Here is a 25,015-nt window from a genome sequence, read left to right on the forward strand (position 1 = left end):
CCCACAGGCTGGATAGAAGGCATTCATCACCCAGCCTCAAGGAAACTGCTAATGCCCACAGGCTGGGTAGAAGGCATCATCACCCAGCCTCAAGGGAACTGCTAATGCGCTTAGTGGGATTATCCCAACCCGGTCTCGTCTGCCCCAGAACTGATCCCATAGACAGGCTGGTTCTTCGCTCCCTAGTCATCCCCATAGGAGACTGAAATACATTAACCAGAGGGCCAGTGTATTGATTTACACGGGGGTATATTCCTTTCCAATGGCCAGAATGCTTCGATGACCTATATAGGGTACATTCTTACTAGTTTTGGAATAATTGGGAACTTGGAAATATAATCTGTGAGTTGTTTGGTGAATATGGAATCTGAAAAAAAGTGTGGGTCATTGTTGGGCTTTTTGTTGTTGTTGTTATTTGGGAAGATATTTTAAACTAGTTTATTTTTATAAATTGAATATGATATGTATTTTTAAGGAAAAAGTGAAACAATTGTATGTTATCTGTTATTGCATATTGCCCTAAAATCTGGCGGCTTAAAATAACACACATTGTTTAATCTCATAACTCTAGGGGTCAGGAACCTGCACACAGTTTAACTGTGTCCTCTGATTCACAAGGCTGCCGTCAAAGTGTCAGCCAGGGGTAGGGTCTTATCTGAAGGTTCAACACAGGTAGGGCCTGCTTCCAAGCTTACATGGTTGTTGTTGGAATTCGGTACATTAAGAGCCTGAGTTTTGAGGGGCATTATTATTTACTTTCTGTCATAAATCCTGTACTGCCTTGTCTTGTGGTATTGGCAAGCATCGTCTTTGTTCTATCAAAGCGGTAAAATCCAAAACTCAGTGTGGGCTTGGGATGGCCCTTTGGCCTGTTGGTTCTGGGTCAGCCAAGTCTCCCTGCATAGGCACAGGGGTCATCATTTCTAGACTACTGACTTGATTCCAGGTTGGGGTTGGGGCTGGAAAGTGCTGGTCAGGCTTTTTTTCCTCCTTTCTCAGGAAAAGGGGCACTGAGGCATGACAGGATTGAATTGGGTTCTGTTGGATCTCAGAAAGTTTTTCCTGCTCAAATATTCATCTTACTGCAGAGTCAGAATGGCCTGCCTGTAAGCCAGAACTTACTGTCCAACTCCAGCCCAGCCCCTGGCTCAGGAGTGTTTGGAAACGGTGTCACAACACAGTACGTAAATTAGCTGTATCCACGCTGACCCCAGGACTTGCTAAAAGAATTCAGCTGATTTACCTGCTAGTCATTTCTAGAGTTGAGCTGGGTATTTCTCTGCCACCCATAAGTTTCTGAGTCACAATGATCATCTCTCTTGTGAAGTAACCTGAATTAGATATGGACCCCTCCCAGCTGCCTACAGACTTACAAAATGACTTCCAGCTCCATGTGTCTTCCAATCATGTATTTTGGAGGCCTCAAATGTGTCTGCTCTGGTCAGGGCCATCCTAGCCTACACCAGGCCGATCTTACTGATGTGCTGGAAACCAACTCTGGCAGGAAATCCCCAATTTGTAGCCTTTACTGATTTTTGTGGTGTCTGTACTCCCATCATTACTGATTAAAAGCTACTGATGTGATGTCACTCACGTGGAGTTGGGAAGAGAGACATACCACTGGCTTTCCTCGGAGGCCAGCAGCACACCGCTGCAGCACCTGTTGTTTTGCACGTTTTAGAAAAGGCACCCTCTGGGTGGAGGAATTAAGAAAAGCTCCTGTCTGGGCAGACCTGCGCCACATGTACGGCCTGGGGAGCAATGGCAGGTGCCCTTCCCCCGCCACACGGCTGGTCGATTTTAGGTCCATTCACCTCCTCAGTGGGTGCCTTTGTGTGATGCACATTCGGCACAACCTGACAGGGCAGTCCTGGCTCTGATTCATGATACTCTCTAATTAAGTAAAATGGACGAATAAGGGAAAAAGAACCAAGTTACCTAGCAGCCTGAAAACCTGCTTTATGCAAATGATAGGATTATAGCCGGGTGGAGCATTAATTGTTCTTAAAATTAGTCTAATTAATAGAAGGCTATTATTGCTTAAAAAGAGCTCCCAACTACATCATCCCAGGGACATAATGATACAGCGAAAAAAACTTTGAAAACATGATACTTACAATGCTACATATTTAGATTCCAGCCCATAAAATAAATCTATTTCTCCTTAGTGATTTAAATCTTAACAACAGTCAAACCCAGACACGTGAATATTTTAAATTTAACGTAGTTCTTTACTATGTAAGAAGCAGTTTCTTATAACTCCTGTTTAGCCTACCAGTTACTCTGTGAGTTATCCTCCCTCTTCTCTACAGATAAGGAAACAGGCTGAGAGATTAAATAATTCAAGGTGATTCACAAAAATGGATCCAAACCAGTTCTTCTGCCTAAATCTCACACTCTTTTCACGATGTTTTATACAGACATATTTCAGTATTGCTGAAAACAGACAACTTGAGATGTCTCTGGTGAAGCCATTTTATTTTCCATAAAAATATAATTGTACAATGCTCTTCAGAGAAAGAAAAACTCCGTCAATGCCCCCAAATACCATGTGGTTTTGTAGTAATTTTCCTCTCTTTTAAAACTAAAAATATAATTGATAATACACAACTGATTTCTTGTGAAATACAGCAGTTATGTTTTTCAATTTTATTAGCTTTTATTTTAACCAAAGTTAAATCTGGTTTAAACCTATACTTTTTATAATGAGCCAAATCAAGCCTATTACAGTTCAAAGATGATATAATAAAATGCTAAATGGTGATGCTGATAAATACTGTCAGTTAGCTGGTAGACAGTGATGTAAATTTGCTGCAGCAAGACAGATTCTGATTTAGATACATTAGATTTTAGATAAAATAGAAAAAAAATATTTAAGAACTTCAACTATATCCTAAAACTTGACCTGGTCAAACTTATTCCATATTATACTCAGCTCTAATATACGGCAGGTCCATGCTAAATTAATGACAGAATATGACTGGTTTAAATACATAAATGTATTTCCCCCCCCTTACCTTCCTTTGGGAAAAAGAAAAAGGAAACATTACTCAGTCTACTCAGAGAGCAAGGAGAACAGCAGAACAGATCCAGAGGGAGTCAGCTCCCTGCCTCTCCCACCCGCTTCTCTTCTCTCTCAGCCTGAACACTGTTGTTACATAGGTGAGAGATGTGAGGATTTCAATATGCTGCTCTCTAACTGGAATGGGGGAAAGAAATGCTCTAGCTGTTTTAACCAGTGACATTTATTAGCATGCTTGAAGTGCCCAAAGCGTGCAGCCAGCACAATACCCCAAACAATCAGAACATTCCTTTTTAAAACCAAGGAACTTGCTCTTGGTTTGATCTCCAGAATACCAAATAGATGGGTTTAGGAATAAACTCAAATTGTAATTTACTTTCACCTCTAATTACATATCCTCTACCTGAGGACAAAGTCATTGCTCTTGCAAAGATACTAGGGAGAGGGGAGTAGCTCAAATGAGCCTGTAATTTAAGGTCACAACCAGAGAAGAAACACCTCAAGCACAATTGGGGACATTCCATTGAAGAGCCACATTCATTTGGAATGTTTGCTTTGAAAACAACTCTTCTGGGGAATCAAAAGGTACTGAACAAAGCAACATACAGTAAGTCTTGGGTTGTTTTGCAAAATAAAAATATACATTTGAATAGACCAGATGGCAAAAACATACCCATTATAATCTGAACACTATATTTAAAACACTTAAATTCTGAAGGCCTGAATATTAACAGTCTTTAATCTATCTATATTTGTGATCCTAAGAAGACATTAAATACTCATAAACCCCCCAGTCCTCCAAAACACAGAGACCCAGCAGATTGGGCTAGTGGTATACCAGCTGTCACACAGGACTAGACTAGCGATCTGAGTGCAACCAAAGCACAAGGATGTTTAGGACCTCAGGCTAAGGGGAGGCACTTAATTCAAATGCATGAATTTGAACTAGGAGAAGGGGGGAAGTACCTTGTCATCTGAAACTACGTGGTCCATCTCATGTTCCACCTCACAATCTAGACTACAATGCCTCCTCTTCAACTGCTATTTCATAACAAAACACATTTTGTTTGGAAGCTAAATGTTTGCTTCATTAGAGCAATGAACAAATATTAAGTTAGCAGCAACAAAGAACACAACTCCTGATTTAACATGGGAAAGAGAAGAGTGATAAAGTGTTTTCAATGGGGAAACTGAAAGATTCCCAGATCTGAGTGTAGCATATTATGAGCGTGATTCCTCAGCCATCACTCCATGTGGTGGCCAGGAAGAAAGTAAAGGTAGCCGTGATGGGAACCGGAAAGAACGCCTCCGCCCTGGGGACCTCCTCCAGGCCCACTGGCAGCTGTGCTGTGTACGACTCTGGCTCCCATTGCTTCACTCCAGAGTGGAGGCACAGCCAGGGCTGAACCGGACGCACACCCACGGTGTGTTTCTTTCTGGCTCAGAACACATTCATAAGGAAACTCTAGTCAGGGAAGAAACTAAGTATTCTGGTTATGGCTACTGCCTTAGATCTACCAACAATTTGTCCCTCATTTTGCTCTAGATCTTGAGGCAGAAACTCCAAATCAGCAGCTAATTTTACCCCGTTTTCTTTAGAAAAATTCTCCACGTTAGTTGACTACACAACAAAATGTGTGTGAACATTCACTCCTGCCCTTCCCATATACATATGAGAATACATAACAGAAACACATACACACATATATACTCTGGGTTGTTAAAATGATATATGCTGCTGAAATGCCTAGCAGGTTACCTCTTGTTTAAAAATAAAACTTGACTAATTATTCTCTAAGTATGGATTAGGCCCTAGCAAACTTTATCAATACAGTTTGAGAAAATAGCAACATAACTTTTAAACAGAAGCTGTCTTAAGGGCTTTCTTGATGGATTTTGTTAATGTGTATATCTTTTGAAACAGGCATATCACTATGGATTATAAAAATAGAAATGTTTCTATTTGTTAATACATATTCACAGCTTATGCTGGAATGGCTCACAGGAGAAATTATGGTTCGTGCAGAAAATAAACATGACTCAAGTAAATGTAAGGAAATAAGATTAGGTCCATAAAGGCTGAGAACTTACAGTCAGTAAGCCCATTTGGTTTCTCTCTGTAGGGCAATCAAAACCATGAAAGGAAGTGACATCTAAACACACGTACACATACAATTACGTGAATTACATGGAAAGAATATAAATTAACCAATTAAGCAATGTGGAGTTGAGGTGCAAAAATACAGTCTTCACCCTATTCTCTCTACTCCTGTGCTTTCAAGCATTGCAACATGTTAAATGCCATGGGTGGCAATACCAACCAGAACAGGTCTGAATGTTTGTAAATTTTCTATGTGTTGAAAATTAAAGCGAAATCCTTTGAGATCTATGATCACACACTTTGGTAGAAACTGCAGATTTACAGAGATGACTACTGAGCAGCAGGTAGTAAATGGAGCCAAGAAGTACAATCCTGCCCATTCACCCTCCATAGGAATCAGAATATTGGTTTCAATCACTGACTCATCATTTTATATGATCTTCACCCTGAAAAATAAATCAAAGTTACCAACGTAAGAATGTTTTTAAAGTCAATGAAGATGAAGTTTGGTTAATCTGTTTTAAAATGCATGATTTTTTTTTTAAATTTAGAATCAACATGAAGGCTATTTTAAAATACAGACTGAAAGAAAACTGAACTGATTTGGCTTTTTTTTTTTATTAATTCAGCTTAGATCAAGACAAATGTTATCTCACCTAATAAAAGTTATCAAAAACCCAATCCTTCAATTTTGTAAAAACTTTTTAAAAGTTTATAACATTTCCTTGTAACTATTTCAGGTGTTCCCAAAGCAATCATAATGATAATGAAATTGATACATGACATCTTCATTCTAAAATCTTTACAGTCTCTTCAACAAATGGTGCTAGAACAACTGTATATTCACATGTAAAAGAATTAAGTTGGACCCCTACCTCACACCATATAGAAAAAGTAACTCAGTGGATTAATAATCTAAATATAAGGGCTAAAACCATAAAACTCTTAGATGAAAGCATAGGGGCAAATCTTCACCTTGGATTTGGTTAGACAGATTGTTAGATATGACATGCAAAGCATGAACAGCAAAATTAAAGACAGATCAAATGGACTTCCTCAAAATTAAAAGTCTTTTGTGCATCAGAAGACACTATCAAGAAAGTGAAAAGACAACCTACAGAATGGGAGAAATACCTGTAAATCATACATCTGATAAAGATCTAGAATCCAGAACATGTAACGAACTCTTACAACTCTAACAAAATGAAAAATAACTCAATTAAAACATGGGCAAGGGACATAAAGAGATATTTCTTCAAAGAAGATATAAAAATGGCCAAGAAGCACATGAAAGGATGCTCAACATCATTAGTCATTAGGGAAATGCAAATCAAAACCACAATCAGATGCCACTTCATGAGGAAAGCTATAGTTTTCAAAAATGGAGAATACGGTGTTGGTAAGATGTAGAGAAATGGGAAACTTCGTATCCTATGGTGGTAATGTAAAATATTTCAGCCACTGTGGAAAACAGTTTGTGGTTCCTCTAAAAGTTAAATATAGAATTTCCATATGACCCAGCAATTCCACATCTAGGTAGATACCCAAAATCATTGAAAACAGGTACATGCATGTTTATAGCATCACTGTTCACAACAGGCAAAAGGTAGAAACAAGTATCCATCAATGCATGAATGGATAAACAAACTGTGGTATACATATACAATGAAATATGATGAAGTCATAAGACAGAATGAAGTACAGATACATGCTACGAAGTAGACGAACCTTGAAAACATTATGCTGCATCAAAGAAGCCACACACAAAAAAAGTCAACACTGTATGATTCCATTTATGCAAAATATCCAGAAGAAGCAAATCCATAGAGACAGAAAGCAGATTCATAGTTACCAGCGGCTAGAGGGAATGGGTAATAGAGAGTCACTGCTTAATGAGTTTGGAGTTTTCTTTTGGGGTGATGAAATGTTGTCTAACTAGACAGAGGTGGTAGTTGTATAACACTGTGAATGTGCTAAATGCCTCTGAATTGTTACTTTAAAAGATTTACTTTGTATTATGTGAATTTCTCCTTAGTTAAAAAAAAAAAACCTTTACAGTGATGGGCTACGAGATAGATGTACTAGACAGAGCCTGAACTAGGTGAGGACAGGTTCTGCCATCACAGCTGAGTGACCTTGGGTACCTTACCCAGCACCTCTGCTATTTCTTCGTCTATAAAAGTATAATTCTTTAACACAAAAAAGCATAATTCCTTATTGGAGGAAATAAGTAAGATAAATAAAAGTAAAAGTACTTTGTAAATACAAATACATGTAAAAAGTATTAGTAACAGTAACTAGAATGGTACATTCTCATTTATCAACTAAGTCTACTTAAAAAAATTTTCAGTTACTCTTTGCAGACCCCACTTAACACATTTCGGTATTTAGAATCTAACCATTTCACTTGCTTATCACTGTATTACATATGACATTAACATTTCATGTTATTTGAAGACATACCAAGGACAGTGGTCAAAAGAAACCCTACTTTCAAAGCCACTCCTCTAACTGCTCTCCCACGACTGCACTCACAGGAATTGCTGTCAGCGTCTGTCTTCCCAGCTTTCACGTGCCTGCCTGAGTTCTGCTGCGATTTGTTCTGCTCTTCTCCAGTGAGTAGGGCCTTTATTTCAGAAGGGATTTTTCCTTGGTCCATTGCCATGCACCACTGCTTGTACTGAAATACGTAAAATATATTCAAGTAAAATCTTACCAGTCAGAATTCAGCCACCACTGGTAGAAATCCTAGACGTAAGCACTCCCACAATGAGAGGTCAAACTGGCTGCTGGGAACCCCACCTTCTACTGTACTTCTGTTCATAACCCAGGGCAGGGATGAGGCCTGGAGTACTGCTCAGGTTAAAAAGGCCCCTCTGGCTAAAAGGATTCCCTCCCCTAGAGTGCCACTCACTAGAACTCAGCTCTTTTTGATTGTTTCCTGCTTTTCTTGGCAGACTTTCTTACCATTTCCAGTTCCTCTCTGAGGGCACAAATGGCTCTTTCCCGACTGGACACCAACTCTTCCAAATACTGATATCTCAGTTTTTTTCTGGCCCGGCACTCTCTTGCACTCTGCCGGCTCCTCTCAAGCTTTGCTTTCAAGTCGATTTTGGCTGGCTTCCGGCCACGTTTGCCCGGTTTCTTCACTTTGCCTCCAACCACCTTTAGCAGGAAAGAGAAGTAATTTTTTTCTCTTAGTTCTGGGTCTAGGAAAGTGACTGCGGCTGCATATTAGCAAAGAAAACATTTACAAATAATAAATTAGAGCCTATGGAACTAAGAAAGCATAATCCCATCAAATGCCTTATGATTCTTTCCTTCATAATTTTTCTTCTGATACTTTTGATACCATGAATGTGTGAGAAGAAATAATGTTAAGTTTTCATTTCTTCAATAATAAACTTTCTTAATAATAAACTTTACATAGCTTAACAGTAAACTTTATGAACCATATGCACCTGGATAATAAAAAATTAAAAGAGTGCCATTAAATATTTTCTTCACAAAGAATTTTTATTGACTTAAGAAAGTAAGTAAAAAAATCAATATTCAAAATTGTAAGTTCAGTATGATCTCAATATTATCAAACAACACATAGAAGGATATTAACAAAAGGTCAGTGAGGATTTTTCTGATGGGTGTGATTATAGTTTTTCTCATTTGATTTTTTTTATGATTTTTAAATAATTACAATTAGAAACATGTAAAATTTATATATAAAATTGTGTGTATATATAAATAAATAAATGTGAATCCTAAGCAATTTGGCTATAAATTCCCTCTTCAAATCTGTTGAGCCTAAAGGAATACACAGGAAGTCCCTGAAATCTCCGATAATTCTCTCCTGCCTTTAGAAGTCTATAATTATAACCCTAGACTGTCTCAGGAGATTTCTACCTGCTCCCACTGGTGTCACAAGACATTCTCTTGATATTCATTTATCTGCAAAGGCACAATTTTTTGGTGATTGGCGAAGTAATTCAGTCTTCTTTACTGTTTACCTTTGGAACCTCCCCAAGTTCTTATATAAGATGTAACTATGAGGTAAAGATGATGAATTTTTCAATGCATGAACCTGAACTTATACATAAGATGAATTTCCTTTAAAGCAGTCACTTGAAAGGGGTACTATTTATTCCAATGAACAAGCTTTCTTGGAAGCTGCCTTTGGAGTTAGTTTCTCACAAGCCACAACACAATATGCCGCATTATTTTAGAGTGATATCTTATTCTTTAAATTCCCAAACAATCTGATTGTCCACTCTGTTTATCTGATGAGGTTCTGAATGACGTCTAGTTCTTTCTGAAAATTACCCTCAGAGAATAAGAATGTCATAACTTCAGTATACTGAAAGGAATATCTCTGAGGCTTTAAAAGCAATTCTAAAAGAAAGGATGTAAAATCACTATCAATACTGTACACCAGCAATGCCCAGTACCCTATAAAGATCATATCATTACTCAGCATCATGGTTAGGTCGGTAAAACCAAACTTCAAATGTGAATCAGCTACACTTACCAGATCCTGTGTCATAACAGGATGGCTAACCATCGCCCCCAGCATTTTATAGGGTAGCTCTGAAATGAGACTGAATAATCTGAGGCTCCGGAAGAGATCTTTCCTTTCCACTACCACCTTAAAAGTTAGCTGCTTCGGTATTACTCCCAAACTGGTTTCAACTTTTCAAAAACTGGTCTTTTAAAGCTTTCCTATTTTGCATCATCATGTTTTTATTCCAGTATAATAATATACACCTCAGGAAACTTTTCCTCAGAGTCAAATATATGGTTAACAATTGCAGGATGACTAGTAGAGCAAACGTTACTGTGCGCTAAATTTTAAAGATGCTTATATCACATCAACTGCACAATTTTAATAAAATATTTTGAAATCACCCTATATTCAAGTGGGTATTTGCTATTGATGCAGTTTGTAAAAAGTAGTATATTTACAGCCTAAACTCATGTCTTCCAGCTGCTGGTGGCTGTGAACATTCCTTCACTTGGGCTGCATCAGTCCAGTCTCTGCCTCCATGGTCACACTGCCTCCACAGCTGTCTGCCTCACCCTTAGGAGGACACTTGTCATTGGATCCAGGGCTCACTCAAGAGAATCCAGGATAAATTCTTCCTCTCAAAGCCCTAACTTAATCACACTTTTGGCTACACGATATTCACTCTTTTACCATATAAGGTGATGTTCACAGGTTCCAGGGATTAGCACATGGACATATCTTTCTAGGGGCCACCATTCAGCCTGCTACATGCACTCTCCACACTCAGCAAGCCAGTCTTCTTGCATTCTTCCCAAGTCATGTCAGTTTCCTTAGGGACCTCACTCTATCCCCTGCATTCCTACATATACTCACCAATTCTCTAAATGTTTTCTCCCCACCCCCACCCTGCTCCCACCCTGCCCCATCCAAACTGGCAAACATTAAGCTTTCTTTGGTTAGGATCAGCTCTGGCTCTTTTTCTGTGAGGCTCTGGCTGACAGTCACCCTCTGTCCACACGTCATTTTTCTTCTCCAAATTTCTGGAACATATAGTCGATATCACACTGAATTTATATGTTATACTGTTTGTTTTTTCAGTGGCCTCAGATTTAAGTTCTGTCTCCTCTAAGTAATGTGAGCTTCACAGACAAAGAAGCTGTATTTTCAATTTCTTCTCCAATCCCTTCTGTATCCAGCCCAGAGCTAGGCATTTAAGAGGCAGTTATTAAAAAACTGATAATTGAATAAATAAATGCAAAGAAAAATGAGTAATGTTTTGCAGTTGATTTAAGTTGATATCACTACCACCACCACCACCACCAGCTTATAGAAGTTGTTAAAAAAAAAAGGAAAACCAAACCTCCCTTACAAGGATATAAAATCTGAAAAACTAATCAAGAATTCATTATTTTACCACCCTTTTTGCACTTATTTATATCCTAAAGCTCTAATTAAGGCAACTAATAAAAGTTTCCAGTTGTTAAGTCTAAGAGAGTTACTGCATTTGCATGAAGTGGAAGCACCGGCCTCAGCTAAAAAGGAAAATAGCAGGAGAGCTTGTTTCACTTTTCTTTTGAAAACACAGAGTGAAACGTTATCTCCCACTGATTAAAGAAAAATAAGACAGATATGAGTGTGCGCAGCCACTGCTCTTTACCACTTTAAAGAAAAAAATAAGCAGCTACACTTTCATTTGGTGTTAAGGCTCCATAACCTTCTTCACAGCTGTTGGTTAGGCTTTTTCTCTTATTTACCAGAACTTCAGAAAGAGAGAAAGTCTAATCACATCTTCCTGCTGCTAACCTTTCTGCCAGTTTTTCTAGCCAACAGAGGAGAAAGAAGATCAAGTCGGCATCTATGACTGAGAGTTAACTCCTGCCTCTCCTCTCCCAGCCTCTAACCCACCCCCAACCCCCCACCCCAGCTATTACTGTGTGAAACTAAATATCACACTACATATATTCTAGCGATGCCCCAAATTGGTACAAACTCAGTACAAGTGGTCTACAGGCATACTTCATTTTACTGCGCTTCACTTTACTGCATTTTTTTTTTTATAAATTGAAGGTTTATGGCAACCCTGCATTGTCAGATGACGGTTAGCCTTTTTTAGCAATAAAGTATTTTTAAATTAAGGTATGTACATTGTCTTTTTAGACATAATACTTTTGCACACTTAACAGACTACAGTATAGTGCAGACTTAACTTTTACATTCACTGGGAAACCAAAAAACTCGTGTGACTTGCTTCATTGTGGTATCTGCTTTACTGCAGTGGCCTGGGACTGAGCGCAGAGCGTCTTGGAGCTGCGCCTGCACGCTTAACTGTCTTTGCTGCTTTCCTACCCACCTCTTCCTCAATCACTACATTGCTGCCTCTGCGGATCACTGCACTGAAACTTCTAAGTTCATAAATAATCCCCTGTTTTCCAAGTCCAATGGATACTTTTTCTCTACTTATTTCACTTGACCTTTTTTTTTTTTTTTGTAGCATCTCATATTGTAGACTAAATCCACACTTAAAAAAATATCTCCTCCCTTAGATGGCATAACAACCCTTTCCCCCTGGTTTTCCTATTCAGTTCATTTTGCTGAGTCCCATTCCTTGGCTTCTTCAGATCATTTTAGAGTTTAGGGTTTTGTCTCTTCAGCTCTCTCTTCTATCCACATTCTTCATCCTTCAAGGATTATACACATGCTGCATCAACCACAATCTGTGCTGCAGTGGTCTCTAACACGGTCTTTAGCTCAGGCCTTTCTTCTGAGCAACCTAATCATGCTGATGAGGAGTCACAGAGGACTAGCACTTATTTTGAACCAATTATGTACTAAGTTCTTTTAATATGGGCTTCCATATATATTACATTTAATTCTCACACTAGCTCAATAAAGTTTTATTAACACATCCGATTTACAGGTAATGAAATACAGTCCTGAAGAGTTTTAACAATCTATCTAACATAAATCATAGCAATATTTTCTTAGATCAGTCTCCCAAGGCAAAAAAAATTAAAGCAAAAATAAATAAATGGGACCTACTCAAACTTAAAAACCTTTCGCACAGCAAAGGAAACCATCAACAAAATGAAAAACAACCTAAGGAATAGGAGAAAATATTTGTAAATGATGCAACCAACAAGGGTTTAATATCCAAAGCACAGAAACAGCTCTTACAACTCAATATCAAAAAAACCCAATTGAAAAATGGGCAGAAGACCTAAATAGACATTTCTCCGAAGAAGACACACAGATGGCCACCAGGCACATGAAAAGATGCTCCACATCACTAATCATTAGGGAAATGCAAATCAAAACCACAACGAGGTATCACCTTACACCAGTCAAAATGGCTGTCGTTAAAAGTCTACATATAATAAGTACTGGAGAGGGTGTGGAGAAAAGGGATTCTTCCTACACTGTTGGTAGGAATGTAAAATTGGTGCAGCCACTATGGAAAACAGTATGGAGGTTTCTTAAAAAAACAAAAATAGAGCTAACATATGGTCCAGAAATCCCACTCCTAGATATTTATCTGGAAAAAGTGAAAACTAATTCAAAAAGATACATGCATCCCAATGTTCATCACAACAGCATTATTTACAATACCCAAGACATGGAAACAACCCAAGTACCCATCAACATAACAACTGGCTTAGGAAGATGTGAAAACATTTATTTATTTATTTATTTATTTATTTATTTATTTATTTATTTATTTATTTATTTATTTATTTATTTATTTATAATGGAATATTACTCAGCCATAAAAAAGAATGAAATATTGCCATTTGCAGCAACATGGAAGGACCTAGAGAATATTACACTTAGTGAAGTAAGTCAAACAGAGAAAGACAAATATTCTATGATATCACATGTGGAGTCTAAAAAATAATACAAATGTACCTATATACAAAACAGAAACAGACTCACAGACATAGAAAACAAACTTATAGTTACCAAAGGGGAAAGGGAGGAGGGGAGGGATAAATTTCCAGGAGTATGAGATTAGCAGATACAAACTACTATACACAAAATAGATAAGCAACAAGGATTTACTGCACAGCACAGGAACCATATTCAATATTTTATAATAACCTATAATGGAAAATTATCTGAAAAAAACATATAACTGAATCACTTTGCTGTACACCTGAAACACAATATTGTAAATCAAATATACCCCATTTTTTTAAAAAATAATCTAATCAAAATCATAATAGCTTGAAAGTAGTAGAAATGAGATCTGACCTCTGGTTATGTGCCAAAATGCATGTTCTTTCCTAACTGGACTATCTGCCTCTAGTCTTGGCCTACTTCTACATCTTTACCCTAATCCAGTCTCCATATATCCCATTTAGCATCTTTTTTCTTTGAAAACACAAACCTGAGTCATCTTTGCTTTAAAATCCTCTAATAGCTCCCCAACATCTTTGGTTTTCCAACAAAATTCAAATTCTCAGGCCCCATTCCCAAAAATTTTGACTCAGCAGGTGTCTTCTTTATTCCACACTTTGAAAAATACTGACCCAAACTTCTATGCTTAACTTTCTGGGCAGATCTGGCCCCCGATTTTCTTTCCATCCCTATCTCTGCCCACACCTCGGCTTGTGCCTTATGCTCTAGCTCAGGGATCAGCAAACCACAGCCCAGCTGGCAAACCAGAGCCAGCCTGTTTTGGGAAATAAAGTTTTATCAGAACGTAGACACACCCATTCATTACCTTCTGTCTACAGTTGCTTTCCAGCTACATGTATACCACTGTGGCCAGTGGCTGACCCACTCTGACCAGTCTCTCAACTGGGACTTGATGCCCTAAACCATCAGCCTGGGCAATACAGTGTGGTGGTCTTTTACCAGCTTAGTCTGTGGCAGGAAACACACCTAGTCCAGGATATTTCAAGTTACTCATCCATCCAGTCAATAAACATGAAAGTCAAATATAAAATAAGACATAAGAGTCTTCTGTCTACGATCAAAGCCTCTGAAAATAAGACATTTCTATTTTCTTTGTAATTGAATGCAGCAGGTCAGGGAGAGGAGACTTTCATAAAAACAAGCACTTTTTCCTGGTAGTGGACATGCAGGTGGGCTCAGGAGACTACCTTTCTCACAATCTGTCAGCTAAGGGCACAGTTAAAGTTCATTTCACATCCAATCCCACTGTCCCTGCCCTATTTCAGGGCATAGTTAGGAGCAGAGGGTAGTATGGGAGAAATAAGGCTTCAAATGTGATGTTGTAGCGTATACTTAGAATTATTAAAATGGGCATCTCAGGTGCCTACTGCACTGTGCTAGAGAGCGAGGAAGTCACTGCCAGGTAAGACATTAATAACATTTTCTGAGAGCGTCATACGTGTTAGACTCTGGACTCAATGCTCTATATGCATTCTCTCTAATCCTCAACAAAGCCTTCGAAGAAGGTACTGACCATTTAACAGATAAAATGGAAGCTCAAAATGGTTAAATAACTTAGCCAAGATTTCTTTCTTCCCAAGTAGCCTAGTAGAGATCTACTCAATCAGTATTTGAGATCTGCTAAGCACTTTCCCAAGGCCCTACTTTTAGATGCCCAATCTATGTCTTGCTTTATTTTTCCCACTTGAAACAGTCCGTATACTCTAGCTGGTTGCTCAGTGGAGCACACTGATTAATAAAGCCAGGACATCTAGGGTAATCTCCTCGACACCACTCTGTTCCAGGTCAGTGCAATCACTATTACCTAGTACTCTACAACGTGCCAGGTACATTGCTAGACACTTGGGAGCTGCACCCCCATTCAAATCTGTCCTGCTCCTACACCAAGAAACGAGGTGGCAAAATGTGGAGAGCTCTTGGCAAACTCATTCATCACCACCGAGGAAAACAGCTCAGAATATAGAAGCTTTATAAAGGGAGGTCCTCACAACATCCTCACGTTTCCTGACCTACTCATTCAAATACTACCTCTCTGTAACTGCTGCTCCTGCCCACTCTGTCCTCTTCCTGTTGCCCTGGCCTTGCTGTCGGCCAGTTTGTCATCTTTTATGCTCTCACCAGCACAACCGCCACACTGTCCAAGCCCCAACCCTCACTTTCCCTTATACAGGGAAAAGTGGAACCTGAGACTCCACCACCCACACATAATGTGAGGGAAAAGCATGTTTTGTTTGCGCGTGTGTATGTATGTACTAAGAGGACAATACAATTTTGCAGGACTGTAACGACTAGAGCACAGAGAAAGGGAGGACTGGAGCCTTTTGTAAGGGCTGTTTCATGCTGCCCGAGCGCTGAGAGAGCAGTCCAGTCTTGCTGTACATGGCATTCCAGGGTTAGTCATCCACACCTGCGACATGTATTCAAAGCGAAAGCAGTGTATTCACAGAGGCACTATCCATCCAGAGACATCTGAAATGGATTTTCTTTTCGATCATCATGAAAGATTTAAGTAACTGCTAGTTTCTAAACATTGTCATAAAAACAATGAATTAATAAAGAATGAGAACTAAATTCATTTTGCTAACCTGTGAACCTAAGAAGACATGAGTTATGAATAGTCTACCCCTCAAGTTTAACTTGACTCTTTAGGCAAAACAACACTTTATATCCGCTACTACACTTTGCGTGTTTTAGAAATTAAGTCCTATGTGATTTTATAGGTAAGTAAAATAATGCAAAATTCTGTTGTATTTTTCTGAAGACTTTGAAAAAGTTATTAACTGTTTCAAAGGTTTGAAAAGGAAATAATTGAAAATTATGTGGAATATTCCAAAGTCTCAAAGTAAGGAAATTAAAGAACAATATGTTACATTGGATCCTTTCCCAGACATATCTGGGAAAGATAATGGTATTCAGATTTTATTTTAGAATTAACACTGAAAGATCAAGCTCACAAAGGCTGTTACAGAAAATTATCTGCTTATTTTTCTGGAAAACTTTCAGACTGTCCCCTTTCTGTCTTGGAAATAACCACTTCCTATTAGGAGGGGCTTGCTACTTCACAAGTAAACTGTTCCTCTACATGAGTCCCAATTCCAGAGCACTGCGTTGCATTTTCCCTGCTGTTGCTTTTTTTTTCAATCTCTCTGAGGACGGGTGAAACAAAAACTTGTTAGCAGCAAATGTTACTGGTTAGTTGGAGGGGAAAAGGCGACCCAAAGTAAAGAAAAGGCAATCACAAGCAGCATGCCAGAGATTGCGGACAGTAAGAGCTCTGGAAAGCATAGGGAAGGAGTGATGTCTGCCTCAAACACTGACAAATTCTAGAAGTCTAATTCCATTTTTTAAAAAAAGTCCAATTTCCTAAACATTCTAAAATGTCAATAAGCTGGTGATCAAAAAACTGACTGTCACTATCTGAAATATAACTAGACAACACTAATGTGGATAAACATAAAGACAAAAAGAACAGGTTATACCTAAACTATATGAATTAACCAGTAACAAATACTGTCTGTTATCATAGAGATAAGTGATTTGGATAGGAAAAGGGGGATGGTGATGGGATATTAAGATAGATTAACAAGAAGGAATTCACTCCTTTCCTTGGAGAAGGCTTTCTAGAGGAGGTTAGATTCCAGACTCTGGACGAATAGCAACAGGAGCTTAGCAGAGTGTTCCAACCAACCACAGGAAAATAGCTCAGAGGGGGAGTGAACCGATTATATGAATGGGGCATTGAGTAAGGGAGCCTGAGAGAAGAAAGGGGGACCACAAGGGGGACAGGGCTGGTTCAGGGTGCCCTAATTAAGGACTCCAAAGTGGAGAAAGGCTGGAAGGGGACAAGGGAAGTCAAAAAGAAAAAGTACATTAGTTTTGTCACTTATCTGGGGAGGCAAGTCAAGGACCAGGGTTTGCACTACCTAGAAAAGCTGACAAACAGGCTTGCTCTGGGAGTGAACATTTTCCAGAGGAGAGGGCCCTTGCTGTTAAAGCGTAGCACTCTGTTCCCTGGGTCACAGCTGGAGGCGTAGGGATGTCTAAGGCAGGTGTTTCTTGGGTGTTGGCACGGACTACGCAGCGGAGGCTCAGCGGCGGGACGAGCACTTAGCGACAAGCAGGCGGCGGCGGCGGCAGCGGCGCGTGCAAACCACAGGACTTACCTTACTGTCATCCATCTCGGCAGACAGGCCGGCCCGGCCGGGCGCTCCCTCCCCCGGCCCTCCCCCGGCTCAGCCGGCCTGGCCCGGCCCGGCCCCGCCCCAGGGGAAGAAGGGGATATGGTTCTGACTGCCTCCTCTCGCCTAACAGTTCGCTTCCTTGATGCCACAGTCACGGGGACGAGGGACCAGTTCAGGAATGGCAGAGTGGACCCTGGAGGCGGCCCAGAACGCCTCCCTTCGCCGCCGCCGCCGCCTCCTCCTCCCCCTCCATGACAGTCTCTCGCTGTGTTTACAGACGCCCTGGAGAGCGGCCCAGCCCGGAGGGTGGGCGGGAGCGCGGCGCGCGGATTGGCCGCTTCGGCTGCCGTAGCACCGCGGGATTCTGGGGGTTGTAGTTTTCCTTACCGCGAACTCCGCGCGGCGGACTGGAAAGGAAACTACAATGTCCACAGAGCCTCAGCCAGGCGTCTGTTTTCCTGCCGGCGAGCCCTGCGGAGGAGGGGCCGAAGCTACGTTTCCCACCCTGCGCGCCTCTGACTGTTTTGGAACCTGGGTTCCAGCGGCCTGGACTTGGGAAGGGGACGGTTGGAGCCCCGCAGAGGCAGCCCCGAAGGAGGGGCCCTGGGGCAGGCCCGACTTAGGGACACCAAAGAAACTGTGAAGATTCTTTATTTAAAAAAAAAAAACAACAAAAACCCAAACCAAAGAATGTAAAATAGTGCAGTTCCTCCCTGAAACCATTTCGCAGTTAATACCAATGTTAGACATAGAGTTTTATTTATAGATACATACATACATACATACATACATCTCCAACAATTCCCCCAGAAAGGACACCAAATGTCCCCACGAAGACTTGTAATGTTTCGTCCTAGAAGCATTGATATTGGTTAGTCAGAAAGTGGAAACAACCTAAATGTTCAAGGGTGGATGAATGGGTAGGACAATTGTGGTATTTATATACAAAGGGATATTATTAGTCCGTAAGAGGAATGAGGTACTGATACATGCTGCAGTGTAGATGAGACTTGAAAACATGCTGAGTGAAGAAGCCAGACACAAAAGGGCACATATGGTGGATTTCATTTATAATGACATGTCCAGAAGAGGTATATTTAAAGAAAAAGTTGATGAGTAGTTGTCAGGATCTGATGTTGGGGAACAGCAGGGAGGGATGGGGGCCAAGGAGGGGGAGAGATTTGATTGTTAATGGGTGCTGGGTTTATTTTGAGACGATGAAACTGTTCTAAGATTGATTTAGTGACGGCTGCACAACTCTGAATATGCTAAAAACCACTGAATTGTATACTTCAATGAGTGAATATCATGGTATGTGAGTTACATCTCAGCCATAAAAAAATAGAGAAGAACGTCTTGGAGTCCTGATTTAATAAAGTCAATGAGCTTGTTGTTTTGGCCTGTGTTAGCCATTGGGAACACAAAGATTTTGTTCATTAATGTTATTTGGGCAAGCCCTTTGGCTCACTTGTTTTCAAAAACTCCTACAGTGCTTTGCTAAACCCTTCCAAAATTCAACTTCAAAGTAGAGTTCTCAAATTTAGCAATAAATACACAAGACACTCACATTTGCATTTCAGATAAACAAATATCTTATTAGTATAAGTATGTCCCACACAATATTTAAGACACATTTTTAGTAAAAAAAAAAAAGTATTTGTTGCTTATCTGAAAGTCACATTTGACTAGGTGTCTTCTGTATTATTTGGCAACTCCAAACTGAGAAAGAGTAATGAGAGGAAAGCTAAATTATCTCTGTCCAATCTAAATAATGCGTCAGAGGAAATAAAGCAGGTCAGTTCCTTAAAAGTAAATGCCACCTAGCCAGGTCATGGGGTTGCGACTGTCCGGCCCAGGCAGGGGGCGTTGTCCGTAACCTCCAAAACTGCATTCTGGGCAGTCTCAGGGACACCTAGCCACATCCTTTCTGATGATCGGGGAGCAAAAGTCTGTGTTCGGCAGGCTCTCTCCCTCTTCCCTCATCTAAGATCCCTTGTGTTTGATGCCACCTCTACCAGCCACTTTCCACCTCCTTCTAGTCTCCTCTTCCCATGCCCGGTAAGGCTTCAGTCGGCCTCCCCAGCTATGCCCTTGCCGCTGCTAAGCCCTCTTCTTTGGGGTGGGACTGCCTCTCCCCTGTGTTTGTTCTCTGCCACAATCTCCTCCCACATCCCTGCTGACACAAGTGTGCCCAGCCCTCTGTAACCAGACCCAGTTGTTACAGGAAAATGTGGCACAAGAGGATGGCCATGTCCCAGGTCCCAAGTGAGTCCCTGGGATACGCCCCATTAAATGAGGGTCCTTGGCTTCACGCTGGAAAGAATTCAAGAGTGAATCATAGTAAAGCGAAAGCGAGTTTATTAAGGGAGATACACAGAGTGTATAGGCAGAATGCAGGCCGTCTCAGAAGGCAAGAGAGAGCAAGGTGTGGGGTTGTTAGTTTTTATGGGCTTGGTAACTTCATATTGCTAACAAGTGGGAGGATTATTCCAGCTACCTTGGGCAAGGGGTGGGGATTCCCTGGAATTGGGCCACCGCCCACTTTTTGACCTTTTATGATCAGCCTGAGAACTGTCATGGTGCCTGTAGGAGTGTCATTCACCATGCTATTATATTACCATGAGCGTATAATGATGCTCATGTTCTACTGGAGGTCAAATCCCCCACCATCTTGGGCCTTAAGGTCTACTGGGAGTTGATTCTAGTGTCATCTTGGGCCTAATTGGGTTTTAACCAGTTTACGTCCTCTCCTCAATGGCTGTGTCACTTCTTTTAATGGTTGTGTCCTGCCCCCTTCCCTCCTGTCTCACAATCACCAGTCCCTCAGGAAGGAAGACTAGGACCTTTTGAACCACATAGTGGAAATGTGAACACGTGCAGGGGAAGTGGTAGGTACACCAGCTTCAGAAGAGTGGTTTTCTCTAGGGAGGGAGAGAGGAATGGAATGGAGAGGGTCTTGGGTGATTAGCTGTTATTTAACTTTTAAAGAGAAGAAGCAAATATGTTAAATCTCATGGTGGAGTGTATGTTGTATCGTTTTCCTCGCATTTCTGTACATTTGAATTATTACACAATTAAAACAGGACTTAAAAAAACTATAAACATGCTTACTTTACAAAGTATGAAAATACTTTATTAAAAATTTAATTTATAAAAATAAACCTTAATCACATCATAGAATTAGACTTTGTAAAGGGAAGAAAATCTTATGAAGAAGTATTGTGCAGTCATATGTTAAACACTTGCTGAGAAGGACCCAGAATTGGTAACAAAGAGGTGAGGAAGAACAAAAGAAAGTATAAATCCCCAGGGAGTCTATAATCCAGGAAGGAGAAATTCACACATACAGGAGACCAGGAATAATCACTAAACAATACAGATTAAGTTGAATATCTATGTGCTAAATTGTTCAAAGTGGGTATGGAGAACCAAGCATCAGACTGATTCATGGGAAAGGAATAGTGAGCCCAGCATTTTTTTTTTTTTTAAGAGGAGTGGGAGGAAGCTTAGATGAAGAATATACTCTCAGGGTCCTGGACATATTTTTATATCCATGGTTTTCAATCTTTTCTTCTTATATTGCCTTCTCCAAAGGAACCTCCAAAGCATGCAGTTCCTTTTAAAAATGCATGTAATTTTCTCCTCCCTCCCTTCCTCACCTCTTTCTCCCCAACACACAAACACACTTCCTGTACTCTCAGACACCCCACGTAGAGGCACTGTTGGCCTGTGATGCATGAGTCGCTGCTCTTGCTGTGGAGTTTCTCGTAGTGAATTCCTAAGCAGCGTGGCACACCCACTCCCACTCTATCTGCATGCCTTCCATGCCCTCATCTCTCTTTCTCCTGTTCCCCTTACTGCTTGGCTAAAAGAGCACAGGTGTCTAAACAGAGCCAAGATGATCGTGTTACTCCCTGGGCCACATGGGTCTGCTTGGCACACAACCCCCTGGGGAACATCAGAGAGAAAGGAAGCTCATTAAAATAGCTTGTTAGGCTCCAGCTGGCTTTCCATTAAGTTTGACACATTAGAGTCTATTAATTTAAAAATGATCCAGCCCTTTCCAATCGTTCCATGGAGATGAAAATTGTTTGATTCAATTCTGGCAGACAAATTTTTGCTAGACCCATCTCTAATCTAGAAATAGAAAAAATTAAAAACAAAACCTGCCAAGAAAAAAAAGAAAGGTAGCCATGAAATCTACCATGGTAACTTCTGACCCACCTTAACATACACTAGACATCTGGGGAAGAGGGTATCCCAGAGTCACCCCAGAAGTGACCCATCATTACTTCTCTGTCCCTGGCCTGTCTTTTCAAAGAGTTGATCATCTGTGGCTGAGTGATAAAGATTTTTAAAACACAGCATGGTTGTACAGTGAATCTGTGAACAGTTCTGATTACAACAAAGAGACTGAAAAAGAAAAGGAGGAAAACTATTCAAAGGAAAAAACAAACCACTGATTGAAGAGAGACAGGGGGTGGCATGGGATTAAGTGAGGAGGGTAAGGGAACAAAAATTAACCTTATTTCAAAACCACAAACAAGGAGAACAGTACAATATTCTACATTCAGGAATGCCACGGCTACGTTGATATGTGAATCTGGCACTCAAACAACAGAGTATTATTGCTGCTGATATGGTGATCTTCAGAGGTACAGAGAAAAAGTGGGTGGGTCATGTGAAATTCATGAAATGCTTGAGGTGAACTCACTGTTGAAGTATTAGTCATGTTTTGTTTTGTGTGTGGTTTTTTTCCTAACGTATTTTACAGATAAGTATTCCTCTGTCCTTTCTGTTTCCAAAAAGTTTAGCTTATTGTCATGAGGCTAGAAAAAAAATTCATCTCAAAAGTTTGGTTCTGTTCAAAAGGCATTTTGCAAAGTGCCCCCTCCTCCCTTGGCCCACACGGACAAATATGCCTACATTTGCACACAGCACAGTACCTATTTACTCTCTGCACTGGCAAGAAAGTTCAGAGGCAAGAGCCCAAAGGAACATTTTTAGAGTGAGCGCATAATTCAGCCTTCAGCTTGTCAGAAGGAGCAAAATAAATAAATAATGCCAAGAGGGACCTACACAGTCTGTTGAGGAAGGAAAAAGAGACCCAATCAGCATAAAAATAAGGAAGAGAAAATGAAGCTCAAGGAACCAAAACCTCCCAAGTTCAAACTTTCCCTTACCTCTTCCCCTTCACAAGCATGCTGAAAGTGCCACCTCTAACTCAGCAATAGCTTTTCTCAATATCGTCCCAACTACTGTTTCTACTTAAAATACCAAACCGTAAATGGACCTCACCCAGCAGGAAAGAATAAAGTGTACCCTTGTCTGAGGAAATAATAGGAAATTTACTTATTTGGCCAATAAGCAACTGTTTGAAACTGAACTACCTTTTGTAAGAGATGGCTTGCTAGGTGTCACTGTTAGTCATTTACACTTTAGTATAAATGTACTTTTTTTTCCCCCTCGTACTTGCTGCCTAAAGATTAGGTTTAGGTTTGGGAGAAAAGAGGAATACACATATGGTTTTGGAGGATAGACGTTCTAACGGGGAAAGATCTGGGTAGATCTGATTGCTGTGCTGGGGCTTTGAGCATTTAAAGAGCAATTAAGTAGATGTTGGAAGCTTGTGAAGGTTAGGGCCGGGGGGGTGGGGTAGTGTAGATAGGAGAAAGATGAAGAACCAGCAAGTGACCAGGTACCTTCTTTCACAGTTCTCCTGAGGGCTTACCCAGCAGACACATATAAGACAGGCACATTTTATTTTACTGACTCAGACCTGAAAAAGTTTAAATTTACTGTGGCACTTTGTTACGAAGTAAGTAAAACAATTCAGCCTGCATTTGCTCTTGGAAACCCTATTTTAAAAGCAGCTTCCTTCCATTAATGTGCACTGTTGAGGTTATTGCTTCCATTGTAAGGTTTGGTAAACCCAGAGTTTGCTGAATAGAAATCTAACAGGACCCTTCTTCCGGATTTTGCATTTTTAAAGAACAAAAGACCGGAGTCCTGGGCAATCCAGGAGGAAGCATGGCTTTGGTACCTGTGACTTCAGGAGAGCCTCCGGGGACCCATTTCTTATTTTACGAATAGCTTTAACTGCTCTAATTTTTTTTCAGTCTTCTCTATTTCTAAGGGAAAAAAATGCAACCTAAAATTTACTACTGGGATCCTATCAAACTTACTTATGTCCCTCAAGCTATTTTCAAAAAGCCACAAACAATATTGTTGAGAAGTTGTGTTAATATTTCCGGCCTCTAAGTGCTATTTATTGCTAGACGGAAATACCTTTGACTCTTTCTTTCTGGCATTACTTTTAATATTATGAATATTCTGATTTTTCTATTCTGTATCCCATATCTTCATGTATTTTTCAACTCATTTACATATTTAAGTTAAGAATTTTATTAAAGCATATTTTCAATTCCTTTAAAGGCTTCCTTATCCACATAAGAAGGCTTCCATTCTGGGATATACCTTAAAACCTTTTTGCTTATACATAGAATTGTTTCTAAAGCATTTAAGCCTGATTATGGTTAATGTCAGTTTTCTTTGGTCAATACAATGTTACTTGAATAGTGTAACACCTCATATTTTGTGAGATAAAATATCATAGTAGTAGTAGTAATTCCACTTAGTTACCAAAAATGTTTGTGTTAAATTTGTCTCATAGGAGTGAAGGTATTGCCCCATGAAATCTGACTGGCTGTGCTAATGGTATTTCTGTCACCAATAGCGATCCTTTGGTAGAACAGCACGGTTGTCCTTAAAAGTTAGACAGCATCATTCTGCTGAGTAGCCGTTTCTGTCTCTGTCATTCATAAATGTGTCCAAGTCATTTGAAGATTTTTTTCTGCTTGTTTTGTGAAATAGTTCTTTCAAAATATGCATTCTACATGTATCTCAAACAAATTTCAAAGGACATCCTTTGACCCTTATCTGTAAGCAAGCCGTGTCGAATCTCCTCTTGCTGTTTGTGGTCTTTGGAGGGTCACACCATGCTATTTCTCAGCCTTCCCGTATCCCAGATGAAATGTACAGTTTTAAAAAGTCGCTCCTAAGCCTGAGCCGTAAAGCTGTGCAGTGGTCTCTTCTGCGTAGTTTCGACCCCATCACTTCTCTTTCCAGGGGCAGTCACCACACCACCTCGGGAACATCTCCCATGAGCGTGGGTGTGCGTGTCGGAACCACGGTTCTGCTTGTTTGTGTTTTAATCTCAGTGAAATAATTATTCTGTTTTCCTTTCCGTTCTGGACTTTTCGCTGCCGGACGTTTTCTGGGGACTGCTCCTGGAACTT

The 25,015-nt window shown here is 40.2% G+C and overlaps 2 protein-coding genes across 2 annotated transcripts in view; one reads left to right on the top strand and one right to left on the bottom strand.

The window, feature by feature from the left end:
• Window positions 1-25,015, top strand: part of GPR19 (G protein-coupled receptor 19) — a 67,234-nt gene that overhangs the window by 32,469 nt on the left and 9,750 nt on the right. The window lies entirely within an intron of this gene.
• CREBL2 (cAMP responsive element binding protein like 2) lies at window positions 2,458-18,033 on the bottom strand. Its single transcript, XM_032472977.1, has 4 exons — window positions 17,700-18,033; window positions 8,091-8,288; window positions 7,659-7,803; window positions 2,458-5,569 (listed from the first exon to the last, which is right to left on the bottom strand). The coding sequence occupies exons 1-4, from the start codon at window positions 17,712-17,714 to the stop codon at window positions 5,565-5,567; spliced, it is 363 nt and encodes a 120-aa protein (XP_032328868.1). The 5' UTR covers window positions 17,715-18,033; the 3' UTR covers window positions 2,458-5,564.

The sequence above is a fragment of the Camelus ferus genome, chromosome 34, assembly GCF_009834535.1.
Source record: "Camelus ferus isolate YT-003-E chromosome 34, BCGSAC_Cfer_1.0, whole genome shotgun sequence".
Classification (NCBI taxonomy): domain Eukaryota; kingdom Metazoa; phylum Chordata; class Mammalia; order Artiodactyla; family Camelidae; genus Camelus; species Camelus ferus.

What these genes read in the sequence shown, in the direction of transcription:
- CREBL2 (XM_032472977.1), bottom strand. An exon ending in TCAGAGAGGAACTGGAAATG is followed by an intron (nt 7,804 to 8,090) that starts GTAAGAAAGTCT and finishes TACGTATTTCAG; the next exon opens with TACAAGCAGTGGTGCATGGC.